General features: G+C 42.0%; 7 protein-coding genes across 7 annotated transcripts in view; 4 read left to right on the top strand and 3 right to left on the bottom strand.

Moving 5' to 3' along the window:
* The first annotated feature begins 52 nt into the window (after positions 1-52).
* LOC108602082 (serine/threonine-protein kinase rio2) lies at positions 53-1965 on the top strand. Its single transcript, XM_017990106.1, has 4 exons — positions 53-337; positions 393-771; positions 830-1021; positions 1075-1965. Exons 1-4 carry the CDS (start codon positions 130-132, stop codon positions 1910-1912), a joined length of 1617 nt encoding a protein of 538 aa, XP_017845595.1. The 5' UTR covers positions 53-129; the 3' UTR covers positions 1913-1965.
* A 298-nt stretch (positions 1966-2263) lies between these two features.
* LOC108602007 lies at positions 2264-3630 on the top strand. The gene is made up of 2 exons (XM_017990009.2): positions 2264-3327; positions 3388-3630. The coding sequence occupies exons 1-2, from the start codon at positions 2295-2297 to the stop codon at positions 3582-3584; spliced, it is 1230 nt and encodes a 409-aa protein (XP_017845498.1). The 5' UTR covers positions 2264-2294; the 3' UTR covers positions 3585-3630.
* A 313-nt stretch (positions 3631-3943) lies between these two features.
* Positions 3944-5542, bottom strand: LOC108603711. Its single transcript, XM_017992750.1, has 2 exons — positions 4410-5542; positions 3944-4348 (listed from the first exon to the last, which is right to left on the bottom strand). Exons 1-2 carry the CDS (start codon positions 5488-5490, stop codon positions 4149-4151), a joined length of 1281 nt encoding a protein of 426 aa, XP_017848239.1. The 5' UTR covers positions 5491-5542; the 3' UTR covers positions 3944-4148.
* Positions 5543-5655: 113 nt separating this feature from the next.
* Positions 5656-7295, bottom strand: LOC108603712. The gene is made up of 2 exons (XM_017992752.1): positions 6232-7295; positions 5656-6096 (listed from the first exon to the last, which is right to left on the bottom strand). The coding sequence occupies exons 1-2, from the start codon at positions 7268-7270 to the stop codon at positions 5891-5893; spliced, it is 1245 nt and encodes a 414-aa protein (XP_017848241.1). The 5' UTR covers positions 7271-7295; the 3' UTR covers positions 5656-5890.
* A 1200-nt stretch (positions 7296-8495) lies between these two features.
* Positions 8496-10195, top strand: LOC108603710. The gene is made up of 2 exons (XM_017992749.1): positions 8496-9654; positions 9709-10195. The coding sequence occupies exons 1-2, from the start codon at positions 8541-8543 to the stop codon at positions 9906-9908; spliced, it is 1314 nt and encodes a 437-aa protein (XP_017848238.1). The 5' UTR covers positions 8496-8540; the 3' UTR covers positions 9909-10195.
* Positions 10196-10584: 389 nt separating this feature from the next.
* LOC108603713 (zinc finger protein 664) lies at positions 10585-11975 on the top strand. Its single transcript, XM_017992753.1, has 2 exons — positions 10585-10798; positions 10850-11975. Exons 1-2 carry the CDS (start codon positions 10664-10666, stop codon positions 11888-11890), a joined length of 1176 nt encoding a protein of 391 aa, XP_017848242.1. The 5' UTR covers positions 10585-10663; the 3' UTR covers positions 11891-11975.
* A 318-nt stretch (positions 11976-12293) lies between these two features.
* The window catches only part of LOC117134631 (irregular chiasm C-roughest protein), a 67517-nt gene continuing 62106 nt past the window's right edge, over positions 12294-17704 (bottom strand). Inside the window, 2 exon segments of the mRNA XM_017992223.1 lie at positions 12294-13561; positions 13563-14380. Coding sequence (XP_017847712.1) covers positions 12826-13561; positions 13563-14380 — 1554 coding nt within the window. The 3' untranslated portion in view covers positions 12294-12825.

Raw genomic sequence — 17704 nt, 5'->3', positions numbered from 1 at the left:
CACATAAAGTAAAATATTAATACCAAAAGTAACTACCTATCGATAGATTCCGATAGATAAAAACAAAACTTGCACGTGTAACACGTAAATTCCGCAAATGCATAGCAATTTATAAAAAACTGCAACAAAATGGGAAAACTGAACGTCACTGTACTGCGCTACTTGACCAAGGATGACTTTCGTGTGCTGACAGCCATTGAAATGGGCATGAAGAATCACGAACTGGTGCCTGGACCTTTAGCAGCAGCGATTGCGAACCTCAAAACAGGAGGAGTGCACAAACTTCTGAAAGAACTTTGCAAGCACAAACTGGTCACCTACGAGCGTGGCAAGAAGTGTAAGACTGACTTGTTATATAAATGTAATAAATTATAAGTATTAACTCCATTCAGATGACGGCTATCGGTTAACAAATACGGGCTATGATTATCTGGCGCTCAAGTCGCTGACACTGCGCGGCTCTGTTAGCTCCTTTGGCAATCAAATTGGCATTGGCAAGGAGTCCAACATATATGTGGTTGCCGACGAGGAGGGTACACCTATATGCCTAAAACTACATAGACTTGGACGTACCTGCTTTCGCAATGTGAAGTCGAAGCGTGATTACCATGGACGTCGTCACAAGGCATCTTGGCTCTACTTGTCACGTATTTCAGCAACACGTGAATTTGCCTATATGACAGCCCTGCACGATCGCGGCTTTCCTGTGCCCAGACCCATTGATTTTAATCGCCACTGCGTTCTTATGGAACTAGTCAACGGCTGGCCCATGTAAGTGCATAAAATTGCCTATTGAATTGGATTTGATTTCCACGTTGTTCACTTGTAGGACACAAGTGCATGAGCTGTTGGATATTCCACAGGTCTATGATGATCTAATGAATCTTATAGTGCGTCTAGGAAACTCTGGTGTCATTCATGGTGACTTTAACGAGTTCAATATAATGCTCACCGATGCCGGCAAACCTATACTAATAGATTTTCCACAAATGATGTCCACTTCACACGAAAACGCTCAATTGTAAGTTACAATATGGAATTATTATAACAAAATCTGACGTATTATTATTACAGTTTCTTTGACCGTGATGTCACGTGCGTACGTGAAATGTTCAGACGCAAATTTGCTTACGAGAGCGAAGATTTCCCCAAATTTAGTGATTTGGAGCGTGATGACGATTTGGATGCTGAAGTACATTGCACGGGCTATGGCTTTACAAAAGAAATGGAGCAGGATTTGCTTAAAGAGTACGGCATGATTGAAGAGGAAGAGGATGAGGATGATGAAGCTAATGAGCCACCTGTTTTGGTGCCAGCAGAAACCAATGATATCGACGAGTATCGGAAGCAATTGGAGCATGAAGTAAGCTACAGTGAAACGAAACCATCGGAGAAATCAAATGATGCTATAAAACGCTATATTGAGTCATGCACACAATTTTTGGGTGACTTGAACGTCAGTCCAGAGGTGCCAGACGAGGTTTTGGCGGCGGCGACAGTTAATAGCGCAGCTAAGCAAGTTATGCCAGTTGAGCAACAGAAGATTGTTGAGGCAGTTCCTATAACAAAGCCATCAGTTGAGGTTGCCGATGATGCGCACTCGATTAGTTCGAATGACTTGGAAAAAGATGAAATGCCAGAGTTGGCCGGACTGGATCCGAAGTCCAGAATGTATCGTCTCAAGCAGGTTGAGATAATGCTCAACGATGCTCGCAGTCAGCGCTCCTATTCAACCACAGCAAGCACAATAGCCCCCTCTGTGATTACAGAACGTTTACGTCGCAATATGGATGTGCATGAGAAGCGGGAACAGCGCAAGCGTTGTGTAGCCAAGGGAGAGGCAAGCGCTGTGCATCGTCATCGCAAGGAAAACAAGGATGTGGTCAAAGAATATGCTGGCTGGGACTTTTAGTTTACCATAAGTGCTTATTTTATTTCTCTTTTTAAATGTAAATAATAATATCCATATGAGTTATATCTGATTTCTTTATCTTTTCTAGTCTGTGAGATTAGACTCTCTTTTGCGTCGAAGATTTGCATAAAATTTTCAATAATCTTAGTATATCTTAATAGAGCATACAAAGCACAACACAATTTTTTTTGCAATCTTTAGTGTCGTAACAACAAAACGTAAGCATTGTACGGAATGCTAATTTATTAACTTAACTTAAGTGCACATAAGCCAGTAGTATAAATGTCGACGTGATATCATCTCTTATCACCTAAGGCGACGACGTATAAAAGATGAAACTTTATACGTGGCAAGCGCAGATTTTAACGGCCACCGGCAAGATATGTCCGCGACTGATTGGCTTACGCACGCATACGTTGAGCAGAAGCTGCGCGAGTATCTCAAAGATGAGGAGTTGCAGCTGGAGCAACTGCATAGCATGCCTGCCACTGCAGCTGGCGAAAATTACGCGAGTGTGATGACACGCATCAATGTGACATACAAGGATAAAGAGCAGCAGAGCAAAGCGGATACTTTTTTGATAAAAACCACATTTGCAGACAAGGATCCGGCAGCACACATATTTGGGCAATATGGCATTTATGTGCGGGAAATGAATATGTATGAATTGGTGCTGCCCAAATTGGCGAAGATAATCAGGGAAGAGCTGGGCGATGAGCGCAACCTCTTTGCCTCCACAGTCGATGTGGATCGCGAGCGCAATTCCATTATTTTTGAGGATATGTCACAGGCTGCTTACTCCGTTGTCGATCGCTTGCATCAAGTGGACTTGGAGCATGCGAAACTGGTGCTGGAGAAGCTTGCCATCTTCCATGCCAGCGCCGCGAAGCTCAACGAACGACAGCCTGGTATGTTCAGCAAGGACTATGATCGCTGTTTTTTTAATCGTTACACTAGAGCCTATGAGCCTATTATGAAAAATATGCTTAAGGCACTAGCGTGCTCGCTGGAGGATGATGAGCTAGTGCATCAGCAATATGCAGCTAAGCTTAGCGGACTGGCTGATCACATTATGGAATACAGTGAACGCGCTATGGAATTTGGGAAAGATGACTTCGTTACGCTTTGTCATGGCGATCTATGGACCACGAACATGATGTTTCAGTATGACGGAGCAAAGCCTAAAAATGCCATTTTTATTGATTTTCAATTCAGTGTTTGGAACTCGCCGGCTATTGACTTACATTACTTCTTTAGCACTTCTCTACCGGACGATCTACGCTTGCATCGTCAGCCCGAGCTGGTGCAGTACTATCATCAACACTTAACCCAGGCCTTGTCCAAGGTCAAGTACCAAGGGCATGTGCCGAGCCTTTTTGATTTCCAGATGCAGTTCAAGCAGCGCGCTTTCTATGGTATGCAAACTATCTGTATATTTATTTTAATAACATGCTTATAACAAATAATTGTTACAGCAATATTTTGCTCCTTGGTATTTCTTGCCGCAATGTTATACTCAGGCACTGAGCACTTTTCGATGGAGCAAGCCCTGTCTACTTTAAAGAAGGATGAAGCCATTAGAATATCTCTATATAAAACTAAGCTAATGCAATCCAAAATAAGAAATTCTTTACCCTTCTTTGATCACATTGGATTGCTGGATGAAATGTAAACAAAATATAAAAAACAAAAACACATTTTATGACTTAATCTTTAAAAAGTGTAAACAATTTTAATCTGAGTGTTTTTCATAAATACATAAATTTAATAAGATAGTATGTATTTAATTAGATTTGTATACACAAATATGACTTAATTTGTCGCTGCAAGATAGAAGAATAAATAGTTTTTATCATTTTCTGTATTTAATATTGTATTATTCATACCGATTATTCTATAAAGTAGAATAATAATTTTGTATACAATATAATATTTTAAAAATATATTTTTTCTTTAATCACGAATTGATAGTTAGATAGTATAATAATTAATTTAAAAACATAATAAAATTGAATTTGTATTTATAAATAAATCATGGCATTCCTAGCCGTAAATTTGTACCAAAGTCACAAAAAAGAATAGTTAATGTAAATAGAAAATAACCCACTTTTAATTTAAATAGGATTGTTAAATAAAGTTTCCTTTGTTGATGCACTCCAAGGAACTTATGTTAGATTTTAACTAATAATTGGGGAAAAGTATTTGAATTTGAAACGTGAGCCACTCTGATTACTTTTCATGGTTCTAGGTCCAGCAGCCCACAGTGATCATAAACGGGTAGAAGTTGCTTAAGTATTCCCTGTAGTCTCTTATTCTTATATGCTGTTCTCTTAAAGTTTCGAGCACGTTCATCGACTTTCATTAAACTGTTAAAATCAGCATCGGCGGTTTCATCATTTAACATTATGGCCTGACAGGTTAGCGTAGCAGTCACAGCTGTGAAATACAATTTTGGTTCATATAGACTATATTCCATAGTGTCGCATCTGTTACTCACCCATGAAGCCACCTTTTTCGATTTGAAGCCTTAACTGCCTGAGTGTGGGTATGTGGCCGGTAAAGTTAAGAGCGCGCAGAGTCTGGACCAGCACACTGTGATAATATTGAATGAGAGCATCATGCTCTGCCATGCGGACCTCTGTTTCCAGCGATGTATTGAGAAAGTAGTGCAGATCCACTGCTGGCGAGGCCCAGGCTGCGAACTGAAAGTCAATCAGCAACATATCCAAAGGTTGATCGGCGGTCTGCTTGCGCAGCATTATATTGTTAGTCCAAAAATCGCCGTGGGTCAATATATTAAATTCATTTGGCTGTGGCTCGTAGACTTTTTCGCTTAAGCGCATGATGTGCTTTTGGAGGCGTTGCAGCTTTTGCTGATAAACACTGCCCAGCTCCGGACAGGAGCCAGCGAACTCTGCTGCTACCTCAACGAATCCCTCGAACATGGGCGAAAATCCACGGCTGTGATTATTGAATATGCCATGATCTAACTTGGTCAGCAAGTCAGGCTGACGTTCATTGAACACGGCCGAGGTGGCATGCATCTTAGCCAGCTTTCTTAAAGCCAGCTTGGTATGCTCCAAGTCAAAGCCGGTCAAGCGATTTCCCAACACATAATTATCCACAGCCAGATCCTCGAATATTATAGCCGAGCGCTCATAGTCCACATGAAGAGTCTGAGCGAACAGCTTCTCTGCGAGCTCAGTCTGCTCCAGCAGCTCACTCAACTGCGGCAATATTTTGTCATACAGCATCATCTCCGTCTGGCTGGCCTGATAGCCCGCAAAGATGTTTGAAATAAAAGGATCATACTCGTAGGTCGTTTTGACTATAAAGAATTCCGATTTCATCTGCTGAGCGTCGTTGAGCGTATAGTCCACTTTGACTCTTGTCATAATACTAGCATAGTTGTCGCCCTTGGCAGTGGCTGGCTTGATATCCAAGTTTACTATATGTAGACTGTTGTCCTTTCTGCTGCGCTGCAGTATGGGCTCCAGATAGGACTCCGTTAGCCAGACAGGCGCTGGATGAAAATCGTTATCAGCGCTAGCGCCGTTGCCGTTACCTTCAGCGCCCATGGTTGAGATGCTTCTGTCGCAACTACGCCAACAATACTTGCGTTTTATACTTAGGCAGATCCTTCTCTAGCTATTGCATAAATAACATTTCTATATGAGGGTCGTAAAGCAAACTGAATTAGACTTGAACTGAGGCAGCTGTAAGCTGTAGAAATAGCCGTGTCATCCGGGAACAATAGTTCCACTATGCTTGCACTATATATTTAGATAACAGACTAAAGGCACGGCACGCGATAAGTCTAGTATAAATTGTATATACTTGACAAGTTGCTAATCTAAGCGGCTTACGAATTAGTTTACAATGCAAATAGTAATTGTAAATATAATAAACTGGCGTGTCTGCTTATATACTAAATGCCGTTTTCTATATAGTTGCTTATCAGCTGTAACTTAACGACTGCTAACAACATTGATTAACCTCCAGCACTCCTTTTGTATCAAAGAATGGCATCAATGCTTTTAGGTTCTGTTGAACTGTGGGATTGTCATATAGACGATTCTTGAAGCGGAGTCCACGTTCGTCATCGTTCATCAGAGCATTAAAGCAGGCATCAGTAGCATCTTCACAAAGCATCACAGGCTGCACAACAACCGTCGAGTGTACAGCTATAGAATAAAGCATATTATGTAAATAAATGACAAATGTTCGAAAGCATTTAATCCTCATTTTCTATTTGTAACTTTGGTGATTTTTTGAGAATTGCAGGTGTGAAATAAATATTCAATATTTTTCTCACTTACCAAAGAAACGTTTTTGCTCTGCTTGCAGTTGGAACTGAAGTAGACTGGGTATGGGCTGCTCGGCATATGCCGACTTCCTTAAAATGTGTCTAAAAATTCCGTGGTAATGTTTGATTAGTGCACTTTGCTCTGAGCGACGTAGTTGCTCTTGCAGCGAAGTGTTGAAGAAATGATGCAAGTCCAAAGTGGGCGAACCCCAGAAGGAGTACTGAAAGTCAATCAGTAGAATGTCCAATGGACAACCCGTTGCGGCATCATATTTAACCATAACATTGTTGGTCCAGATATCGCCATGCGTCAGGACATTAACAGCTCCAGGCACAGGCTTAAAGCACTCCCTGCCTATATCCATGTAATGTGGTGCCAGCTCAAACAGTTTCTTGCCATAACGAGCACATTCAGGATCTTGGCTCATCCAGCGCGCAGCTGCCAGCAAACCACCTACAAAATAGCCGCTATAAGCATCTGTATATTGATTGAAGAAGCCACGATCGTATTTTTCCAGGCTGCCTGCATTGCGCTCGTTCAATATGGCGGATGCGGCATGCATCTTGGCCAGCTTGTGCAGCACCAGCTCAGCATGCTGCTTATCCAGACGCTTAACGCGATCGCTCATCACATAGCCCTGCACGGAAAGATCTTCAAAAATGATTGCCATGCGCTGACGGTCGATAAAGATGGTGGTGGGAAAGAGTGGCTCGAACATATTCAGTTCTTTCAATATTTCATTTAGCTTGGGTAAGATATCTTCGTAAATATTCATTTCACGATTGAAGATATCATAGTGTGACGTTAGCTCTTTTGTCAATTCGTCATCCTCGATGGCGGTCTTCACAATCAGATTCTGTTGCTCTAGCTGCGCTTGAGCCTTAAGTTTGAAGCTTACACGTACACGGTTTAGGACGCCGCCATAGTTTTCGCCGGGACCCAAGGCGGGATTCACTTCCAACTTGTTGATCTTTAAACTATCATCTTTGTAGTATGATCTAAGCGCATGCACAATATACGCTTCTGTTAGCCACTCGGGTGCTGCCGCCATAATATCTAACTGTTCTAGTTATGCATACTGTGCATGACTGAACAAGTTCAGTGACTTTTATACTCATCAAGCTTCAGTAGCTACAGTCAGATATTTCCATAATTTTCAAATGTTTCTACAGCGCAAACATTTGCCCAGCCCACAAAATCTAACCCATTCATTTAATTTAATCATTTAAATAAATATTTACTCTAAGGCTTATAGCAGTCTGGCAACAGCGTCTCAGCTGTCGCTGACGTGTTTCAAGTGTAACCTAATCTGAAATTAATTTGCACTTGCCGCAGCTTCCAACATTTTGAATGCTCAATTAGTGTATGCAACTGTTATAGGTTTGAAATATGTAGAATTTTTCAGTATTTACCTGGCCCATGTTGTACTAATTATATTTATTGATTGTTTTTTTGCTAGCCATTCACGTTCAACATTCAATTTGCTCATTACTACAGCACGTGAGAATGTATATAGTAGATTGTTGCAAGTAATTATTGAGCTTATAGTTGTATTCGAAAGGCTGGCGGGTAAATCTCGATAAAGCTAAGCATGATAACTGAATGCGGCAAGCGATGTTAGGTGATATGCGCAAATATACACTTGCAATTTTTATCTGTGCTTATCCGAACGTTCAACAAACTTAATCCTAGCTAAACAATAATATGATTTATAGATACGACGGCATGAAATGGCCACGTCATAGACTTTTAATTTTGTTATACAATTTTAAGGAAAATCTAAGGAAAAGTCGGTTCAGCCGATTTGACAATACACTTCATAACAATTAGTTATTCTAATAATATAAACATAAACATAAGTAAAAATTGAGAAAAAGCTTACAATTAAACACTTAGGAAATACCCCAATCGTCATATTTATCAATGATCCTTATCTTCCTGTGCTCCTATAATCTTTCTGTTGCACGATTCTAATTATATTTAACTAATAAGCCATATATCATATACCAATATGTATCAATATGAAACTATGAAAAAAAGGTCAAGACTTCCCAGATTTTATATTAAGCTCAAAGCATTTATAGGTTTTTTTAAAAACATGCAGAAGAAAGCATGCATGATGAAATGAATAAAATGATAACAAATGAAGCGCGCTAATCTTCAGACACTTGACTATATTTAAGCAGAGGGATATAAATCTCAATTACAGATTGCGCTTAGGCAATGGCATCGTCTTATAAAAGCCGCTTGGCGTGGAAATTTAAACACATTTGCGACAGCAACAACCTTGATAGAGTCTATTGCAATTTATAAAAACTAGAATGTCTGTTACAGATCTATTAAGTGCACGAGATGCAATTTCTAAGCCTTCACTAAATGTCAGTGAGCCCGTAACGAATGGCGATTTTAGCTGTGCTCCAGTTTGGTTGACAGAGAATTATATGCAGACAGCATTACGTGAATTTTATGCAGAGCAAAAAATAAAGATCATTAAATTGGATGCTGAGCCAGCGCTTGGACGTGGTGAAAACTATGGAGGCGTGCTGACGCGCATAAGAACGGAATTTACCAGACAGGATGGCAGCCTACAAAGCGGTCATTTTATAGTAAAAACATCGTTTGAAAGTGATGAATTTTCTCGGAAGCTCATGGAACCTTATGATATATTCAGACGTGAAATGACAGTCTATGAACAGATATTGCCAAAGCTAAAGTCGCTTCTTTTGGAGATTGATGATGATGAGAAAATCTTTGCCGAGACTATGACCGTTGATTACGACAGAAGTGCCTTAGTATTTGAGGACCTCAATAAGCGTGGCTATGTAATGCCAGATCGATTGGTTGGACTGGATATGAACATGGCCCGCATAGTGCTGCGCAAGCTGGCAAAGATGCATGCCACATCAGCGGTTCTCAATGAGCGTGAGATTGGTTGCTTGGAGACCTTCGATTGTGGCATGTTTAATCGTCACACGAATAACTATGCACCTTGCTTCGTTGGCATGTTGGAGGCAGCCAGCCGATGTGTATCCCAATGGCCTGGCTATGAGAAATATGCAGAGAAACTCAAAGCTCTGGTACCCATCTATATGGAGTTGGGCAAGCGTGTTTTCGATGTCAGTCCGGGTATTAATGTCTTGGCTCACGGTGATCTTTGGACCAACAATGTACTAGTCAAGTATAACAAAGCTACTGGGAAGCCGGAGGATGTCATCATCATTGATTTTCAGTATGTCGCTTGGGGATCGCCTGCTATTGATCTGTTTTACTTTCTAAATTCGTCACTGCAACTTGAATTCCATTTGCATAATCAGGAGGAACTCATCAAGTATTACTTTGATATATTTTCCGAAACACTTCAAAAATTGCGCTTCAAGTCGCACATCCCAAGTCTGCACAACTTTCACTTGCAAATGAAACAGAAATCATTTTATGGTAAGAATGTAATAATAATATTTGGCTCTATAACTTAAAATTTCTTACCTTTAGCCATGCATACTAGTCTTATGATCTTTCCCATCCAACGCAATGTGGAAACAGAGGACGCGGATTTTAATGCATTAATGGAGACTAACGAAAGGGCGATTCAATTTAAAAATGCTTGTTACAGAAATCCAGTGACCCAGAATATTCTTCGGGTCCTGTTGCCAGTGTTTAACTGCGAAGGATTATTGGACGCAGATCAGTAATTTTACCAATTTATATTAATAATACATTCCCATATATAGCTGCTAGTCAGATAAAACAACGCAAAAAACTTACCTATGTAGCTGCTCGTTCTGCTTGAAGAGATGCTGAAACAATTGATTTATTTTATAAAATTATGATATATGTATAGTTAGCAGATATAAGCAACAAAATCAAAATAAATAACGAAAACTAACTGCAACTGACTACCAATAAAGAATCCTATAGCCAGTCATTTGTATTTAGTCTTCGGTTTTAATTTTAATTTTTGATTTAAAGCTTAGGTGATAAATAGTATGATTATTAATAAATATATAATATTAATAAATAAAATATATATATTCAAGACTCGACTGCTTCCTATTATTTTCTGAAGTTTTGCAAAACTCGGCTCTTGACCTAAACCAAAAGAAAAAAACTGACGTAATTGGTTTTTGTATTCGATTTATTTATCTATCTATCTAGATAGGACATCTATCCTGGACAGCATTTATTATAATTTTCCTGCTTTTTATCTAAATTTTTAACATGTTGCTCGAATATCAAAAAATTTTATTTTAAATGTCGATTAATTGGCCTGAAGGTGCGCCTAAGTATCGATGGATTGAAAATAACTTTTGCTCTCTATCGATAGTGCAACAGAAATGGTCTCCCATCTCTAATAGCTTGCTCTTCAAAAACAGCCAGCTGTAGTTTATTTTGGTTACATTTGTTAAATTTTGTTTTAAAATTATTTGAGACTATGAGCTAAGAGCTGATGGCAATACAACTAAGTGAGTTGCTTTGCCGGGTTTGCCTAAAACCGGAGGAAGTGCTGGTGGACATTTATGAACATGTGGAAGAACAAAACGCGGATTTGAGCACGTTGCTGGGGCGGTGTAGTGACATCCAAGTAAGTTATTAACATAATTAAGACAGGAGTATACAAATATTTGCATTACAGGTCGACAGACAAGATGCATTTCCAAAGTTTTTGTGTCAGGAATGTACGGAGGAGCTACTAACAGTAGTAAAATTTCGCGCGAAATGTGTGGCAACAGAACAAACATTGAAAGCAATGCAAGGAAGAGAGGAAGTTGCAGCAGCTGCATCGATATCCGAAGTGGTTGAAGAGGAGCTGGTGATTGATGACGATGGCAATGCGCTGACAGTAGAGGATATTATTGAATACGATGAAAGCGAATCTTTGGAATATGACCAGGATAGCGAAGGCATACTGCCCAGTAAGCCAACGACTAAGAGCTTCAGTTGTGATAGCTGCGGTGCGGTGTTTCAACAGATAGCCACGCTGCAGCGACACATCGCCAAGTCGCATACTGACGAAAGCAGCTTTACTTGCCTGGAGTGTGGTCAAGTCTTTACAAAGGAAACAAATTTAGAAGCGCATAACTGCTGTCTAACGAGTGAGCCTCGAGCTACGACACGGCGCTACTGTTGCACATACTGCGGCAAGCGCTTGCAGTCGCCTTCAAGTCTGGCCATGCATCTGCGTTTGCATAATGGCGAGCAACCCTTTGTCTGTGATAGCTGCCCCAAGGCCTTCAAAACCAAGGCTGCACTCTCGACCCACCAAAAAAGGCACCTCGGACTAATGGACTTCAAATGTGAATACTGCGGCAAAGGCTTTGTGGAGTCAAGCAATCTACAGCGCCACATTGCCTCGCTGCACACCGCCTTGCGACCGCACACCTGCATCACCTGCCAGCGCTCCTTCTCACGAGTTTATCTCCTGGAGCTGCACAAGCGCACGCACACTGGCGAGCGTCCATACTCCTGTGCCGTCTGCAAACGCAGCTTTGCCCAACTGAGCGTGTTGCGTAATCATGAACGCATACATACGGGAGAGCGTCGACATCGCTGTGAAATTTGTAAGAAGACCTTTAGTCGCCTGAATCAGCTTAAAAAGCATCAACTAAAGTCCTGCCTGACAAATGCACAAAGTAGCTCCGAAGTCGTTAATTTTATAGAGCAGCAAGATCTTTAATTGCTAAGTTTTGATTGGTGAAAGAAATTGTGAATATTTGCCATGGAAACTTTACTCCTGGCTTCGAACAAAATAAAATTGTTAAAGCCCTTTTATAAATGAAAGACATTTGTTGTAATTTAATTATTTATTGCATGCACATAAATGTACTTTTTGGTTTTGTTGTTTGTTGTGTTACACATTAGCTTTTGTCATTAATCTAAAAGTTACAACAGTTATGAGTTATTATTTGAATTCATTTGATGTGCCATTTACACTTGACAACATTAGTAAATACATAACTATATACGAACTGAATATGTATGTATATATACCATATAATTTATTTATGAAAAATTACATACATATAAACTATATAACATGCATTAGTTAAAGGGCTCGACTTATTACTTGATTTATTTAATTTCATTAATTAGCAAATGGATTTTTGTTAATTTAATTCGCATGCATTGTTATATATTCGTATATAATTTGATGTATTCATTTACGTTACGTTTTGTTGCTATTAACAAACAATGATTAAGTTAGTACTAAAGTGTTATGTATGCAAATACATTTTGCAATGACTCAAAGTTCATTTTTTTTTTTTTTTGTTATATTTCGTATGCTCAACAGATTGAAGCGAACTATGGCGCAAATCTCTTTTCTTTTCTTTTGGTTTCCGTTTCTTCTCATATGGCGGCGGCGGGTGAATCTATTGCTCTTCGGCTGCTATGTGTGGGTCGATATTTTGGGAAGGGAGGCAGTCAACAGAGTGGATCTACAGGAGCGTTGCCTCTGGCAAAAATCGAAGCAAGAAATAATTATATACTAATACTTATTCGCTAGACTTATGGGAGCAACTCAAGGTGTGTCTGATCACAAGCTTTGCTGGTGGGTAATGGGTGAGAGAAAAGGGGTGGGGGTGAGCAAATTGCGTTAAACAGAATTGTGCTCTATACCGCTGCGCTCTGCTCCGAACGGCGATAATACTTACGCGCCTGCACATTGAGATCGTCGAGCAGCAGCTCGTTGGAGGACTTGGAGCGCTTGGGGAAAATAAGAGCATTGCGCAGCGGTATAACATGTGCCACATTGGAACGCGGCTTGGGCGGCGGTGCGGGCGGCGCACGCTTCTGTTTGTATGATACTCGCTTCAGCTGCCGCACAAAGGATTGGCTTAAAGTGGAGCCACGATTAAAGTCTGGCTCGGCGGTATTCAGCTGCGGCTGAGCGGCATATTTATGCAGTGGCTGCTGCACGTTGCCAGTGGCTTCGGCCTGCAGCTGCTGATCGGAGTGAGTTTTGTTGAGCATGCGCTTGGGCAACTTGGAGCTGCTGTTGCTCTTGAGCCGCTCAAAGAGATTGCTCAAGGTGCTGGCACGCTGCTGCAAAGGTGGTGCAGGTGCTGGATATTTCTGCAGCGATGGTGTAACATGCTTGGGCGTATGGCCAGCTGCCACAGTTGTGGGCGTGGTGCAGGCGGTTTGGGCACGACTTGCAAATACATCATCGTCCAGTTCGCTGAGGCTGACCAGCATGTGCTCGTCGTCGAAGCGATCATCGGTGTTGGTGTTGGTGTTGGTGTCGGTTTGCGTGCAGCTCAGCTCTTGTTGGGTGAACTCTGTCTCGTTCTCGTCATCGTCCTGGTAGCGTGAGAAGATCTCATCGAAGGCGGCATTTACAATGTAAATCGTCGTCTTCATCGTCCGAGTGCTGCAAGCTGCGTCGTGGCTGCCGCACCAGCGTGCCAAACAGATTCTTGCGATAGTCCTCCTCAATGCCGCCATAGGGTCGCTGCAGCTGCTCGCTGGAATGCGCTGTGGGGCGGGGGCGTGGCAGGTTGGCCAGCTGCTGCGCCAATGCCAATGTCTGTGTGCTGCAGCTGTTGATGAGCTTGCCTGGTGCTGGTGCTGTTAGTATGCATTGGCCATGCTGCGATTGTCGCTGCAACGGCAACGGCAACGCCAATTGTGTGTGAGTTTGTGCCTGTGTGTGTGCCTGGAGTGTCTGTAGGCGTTGCCTTTGGCGTTGCACTTGCTGCAGGCGCTGGCGCAACTCCAGCGATTTGCGTTGCACCTGCTTGTTTTTGCTTTGGCTGTTGCTGTGAGCAATGTTGCTGATGTTGTTGTTGCTGCTGCTGCGCGTGCACTGCTTATACTTACTCAAGTCGCGGTCTCGCTCCATTTCGGCCTCGGCCAGGCGCCGCTGCAGCGCCAGCGTCTCAAACGTATGCACCACACTGCCCACATGGGTGTTGATCTCTGGTATGCCCAAGTCGCCGCTGAACATGTCGCGCTGGTGTCGCTGTTGCGTGGACAACAGCTCGCCGCAGCCACTGCCGCGATTGTTCAAAGTATGCACATGGGCGTGGCCGTGTGCGTGGGCGTGACAATGGCGTATGGGCGGCACCGGGCAGCTGGGAAATTGTTCTGTAAACTCGGTGGCCTCATGTTGCCACAACAGATTGCCAAGCTCGTCGTGGCCGCTGGCCGTTGCAAGGGTTGTCGACTGTGGTATGTGGTTGTGTTTCGTATATATATGTTGTTGTTGTTGTTCATGTTGTGTATGAGTTGTTGTTGTTGTTGTTGTTGTTGGCAGACATTTTAAGCAAATTGTTAATGAAATAAACAAACAAAAAACTGATTAGCTAAATGGGCTTTCACAATCAAAAGCGGCTGAGAGAATCTGTGCAAGATTTGCTGTTTGGATGAGCAACTGGGAGAAGTTGGGCATGTTTGTGGGAAGTTCATAAGTTCTTAAAACTAAGCATAGCTTATATGTTAAATGAATACATTGCTAGTCATAAAGTACATACATACATATACTGCTTAACTTGTCTCTCTAGTATATACAACGCATAATAAATTATATATATATATATCGTACTATATTGGAACGCTGCTCATGTCTAAATGCAATGGCTGTTGCCATTGCCATTGCCATTGATTGTTGACGTTCGCTACACGCATTAATATTTCAGCTTTCGTTTGTTTAGTTATGCAACTATTTCGACACGAATACATTTAATCTAAAAATTTGTTTGTTTGCTTTTTCTTATGTTTGCAATCGACCAGCACAGCACAGCACACAGCTGTCAGTTTCAACTTTATGCAGCGCCATACACTGCATGTCACATTGCGTATACGCCAAGTTGTGCGCAAGAAATTAAAGTAGCATGTTATAGTACATGTGTGTGTGAGTGTATAAATACATTGACAACTGTTTGTGCGTATTAATCATGAGTGTGTGTGTGTGTGTGTGTGTGTGATTAGATTTACATTTATATAATAATTGTTATAAATTTGCAGCCAACACTTTCTAGCTGTCACAACAGTAAATGATTGTGTGTGAGTGATTACGTGCTTGTAAGTGTCTGTGTATGTGTGAGTGTGTGGGAGTGCGCATTTAATAATAGCTATTATCAAATGGTAGACTATCACTTGAGCTCGAATAGTGCGACGGCTGCTGTTGCGGTTGCTGTTGCTGTGGCAGCAACTGATTGTTGCTGCTGCGTTTATTAACTTGCTGCTGCTGCTGTTGTTGTTGTTGTTGTTGTTGTTGCTGCTTGTGCATCACTTTGAAATCATCCTGCGACTTGCTGCTCTTGGAGCAATGCTTGCTTTTGTGACCCTTGCTATATTTGGTGTGCTTCAGGCTGTGGTGATGTTGGTGGGGCTGCTGCTGCAACTGCAGCTGCTGCTGCGGCTGCGTCTGGTGGGCATTGCCGGCGCCATGTTGCTGATAGTGATGTTCAATGTGTGCTATGTTGTTGCTGCTGTGGTATTGTGGATGCTGTGGGTTGGAAGTGTCGCTGGCGGTGCCGCTGCTGCCGTAACTGTAAATTTGTGACTTTGACTGACTGCGATGCGCCGCCACATTGTAGGGCACGTGATCGAGACTGTCAAAGGTCTGCAGATAATGTGGGTTAACCTGGGTGCAGTAGTCAGCAGCGCCGCCGCCAGCGTCCACGCCCACAACGCCCATTGGCTGTGGGTGTTTCTTGTATTTGCGATCGAGCGTGTTGTTGCCGCGGTAGGCATGTTGCTGGTGTGTTATGTTGTAGCTAAGATGTTGGTAGTGTGAGTCGGCGTTGTGTGGCTGCTTGGTGCCATTTTTCATGGGCAATGGCGGCGGCTGCTGCTTCTGCTGCTGCTGTGAATTGGGCGATCTTCTGTTGGTGTTGCTGTTGCCATTGGATTTGAAGCTATTGCTGCCGCTGTGCAGCGTGAGACTGTTGTTGCTGTGATTGATGTGGTTGCTGTCGTGTTTCGTTTTGATGGCGATAAATGTGTTGGGCAGCGGCGGCAATGGCGGTGTGCCAGTGGGCGTGGTTATGCTGGTGGCCGATGAAGAGCAAGTGGTTGCTGCTGCTGTTGTTGCTAGATTGTTGAGATTTGTGGTGCTGGCCACGGTAAGTTCCCGCTACGCGGCATGATGTCCCCCAAATGTGCGCAGCACTGGTACGCTCTATTATCGGTGGTGCATAGGTGGGTGGGTGGTGCGGTGGATCGTTGGTAACACACACACATTTATAACAATTGTTGTTGATTGGTGTCAGAGATTGCAATTGGCGCAAGTGATAATTGGTGTTGTTGTAGTTTGGTGGTGTTGGTGGTGGTGGTGGTGGTGGTGTGTGCATGTTTGGTTTGTGGTTTGTTAAAAGGCGCAATTGTTGTTGTAGTTGTTGTTGTTGTTGAGGTTGTTGTTATCGGAAAATGAAATGTCAGAGCGTAAAAAGAGACGAAAAAGGAAAAGAATAGACACTTATCATATAAGTTGTGTATGAGATAATAGTATAAAAATATATATTGATTGCTTATATGTAACTGTGTGTGTGTTTAAGTGTCTGTTGTTGTTGCTATTGTTGTTGTTGTTCTTGTTGCTTGTGCGTCTTTTCATCTTAGAGATAGGTGCGTCAGTTGAGGTGTACATATTACTTAGCTAAGACCAGTTCGTGCCTCAGCTTGTGTTGGATTATAATTATAACTATATGCAGCTAACTAATAGTTAATTATAAGAGTAGTGCAGTGTGTAGATTGTACAAATAAACGAAATACTATTGAGAATGCTTTAGTTAAATGAATAAAATTGTTAACTTAATTGCACTACATATTAATTTACATATTAAACATATATATAACAGTTGCTACAACGTTAAAGGCAGACTTTAAAATGATAGCGACAGACATTATGCAAATGAGAGACAGAGAGAGCAAAGTCGAAAAAGTTGCATGCAGCAAATGCTGTTGCAAGCAAACGCACGCAGTTGCAAATGAAACGTATTTAATGTGGCAACGGGCCAGTAACAAAATACTTGCAACGTGCACATTGCAAATTAAGCAAAGCTGCCCCAAGTACGAGCACGAAAAAACACAAAAAAAAAAAGAGAAAGACTTGCCATGCTGCTACGACTAGCAAGAAAGCTAATTAGCTGGGACAATTTGGATGGCAAAAAAATTGAGCATAAGTTTTAATAAGCAAGCGCGCAGTGGCACGTTAATGCGTGGCAAAATGACAGGGCGGGGCTTAAAAGGCAGCGTCGGCAACGCCAAAGAGTGAGCAGAGAGAGGGAGCGGGAGAACTGGAGAGCTAGAGCGCGTTTAAGTTTCCCCTGGAGCACACTAAATATAGCAGGCGCAGCAACTAAATGCCATGTTGCATTTAAAGGTTGCTGTGGCAATTTCACATTAATGCAGCGAAAAGAAAAGCGAAAAATAAAAATGAAAAGCAAACCAAAGAAAAGTCTGCGCTTTGCGTTTGTGAAGTTGTGCGGCACAGTCAATAACAAATGGTGGCTCACTAAGTATATTACACACACACACACACGCGCAC

The sequence above is a fragment of the Drosophila busckii genome, chromosome 3R (assembly GCF_011750605.1).
Source record: "Drosophila busckii strain San Diego stock center, stock number 13000-0081.31 chromosome 3R, ASM1175060v1, whole genome shotgun sequence".
Lineage (NCBI taxonomy): Eukaryota > Metazoa > Arthropoda > Insecta > Diptera > Drosophilidae > Drosophila > Drosophila busckii.
Note: the sequence above shows the minus strand (reverse complement) of the source record. Positions and strands in the feature narration are given on the sequence as shown.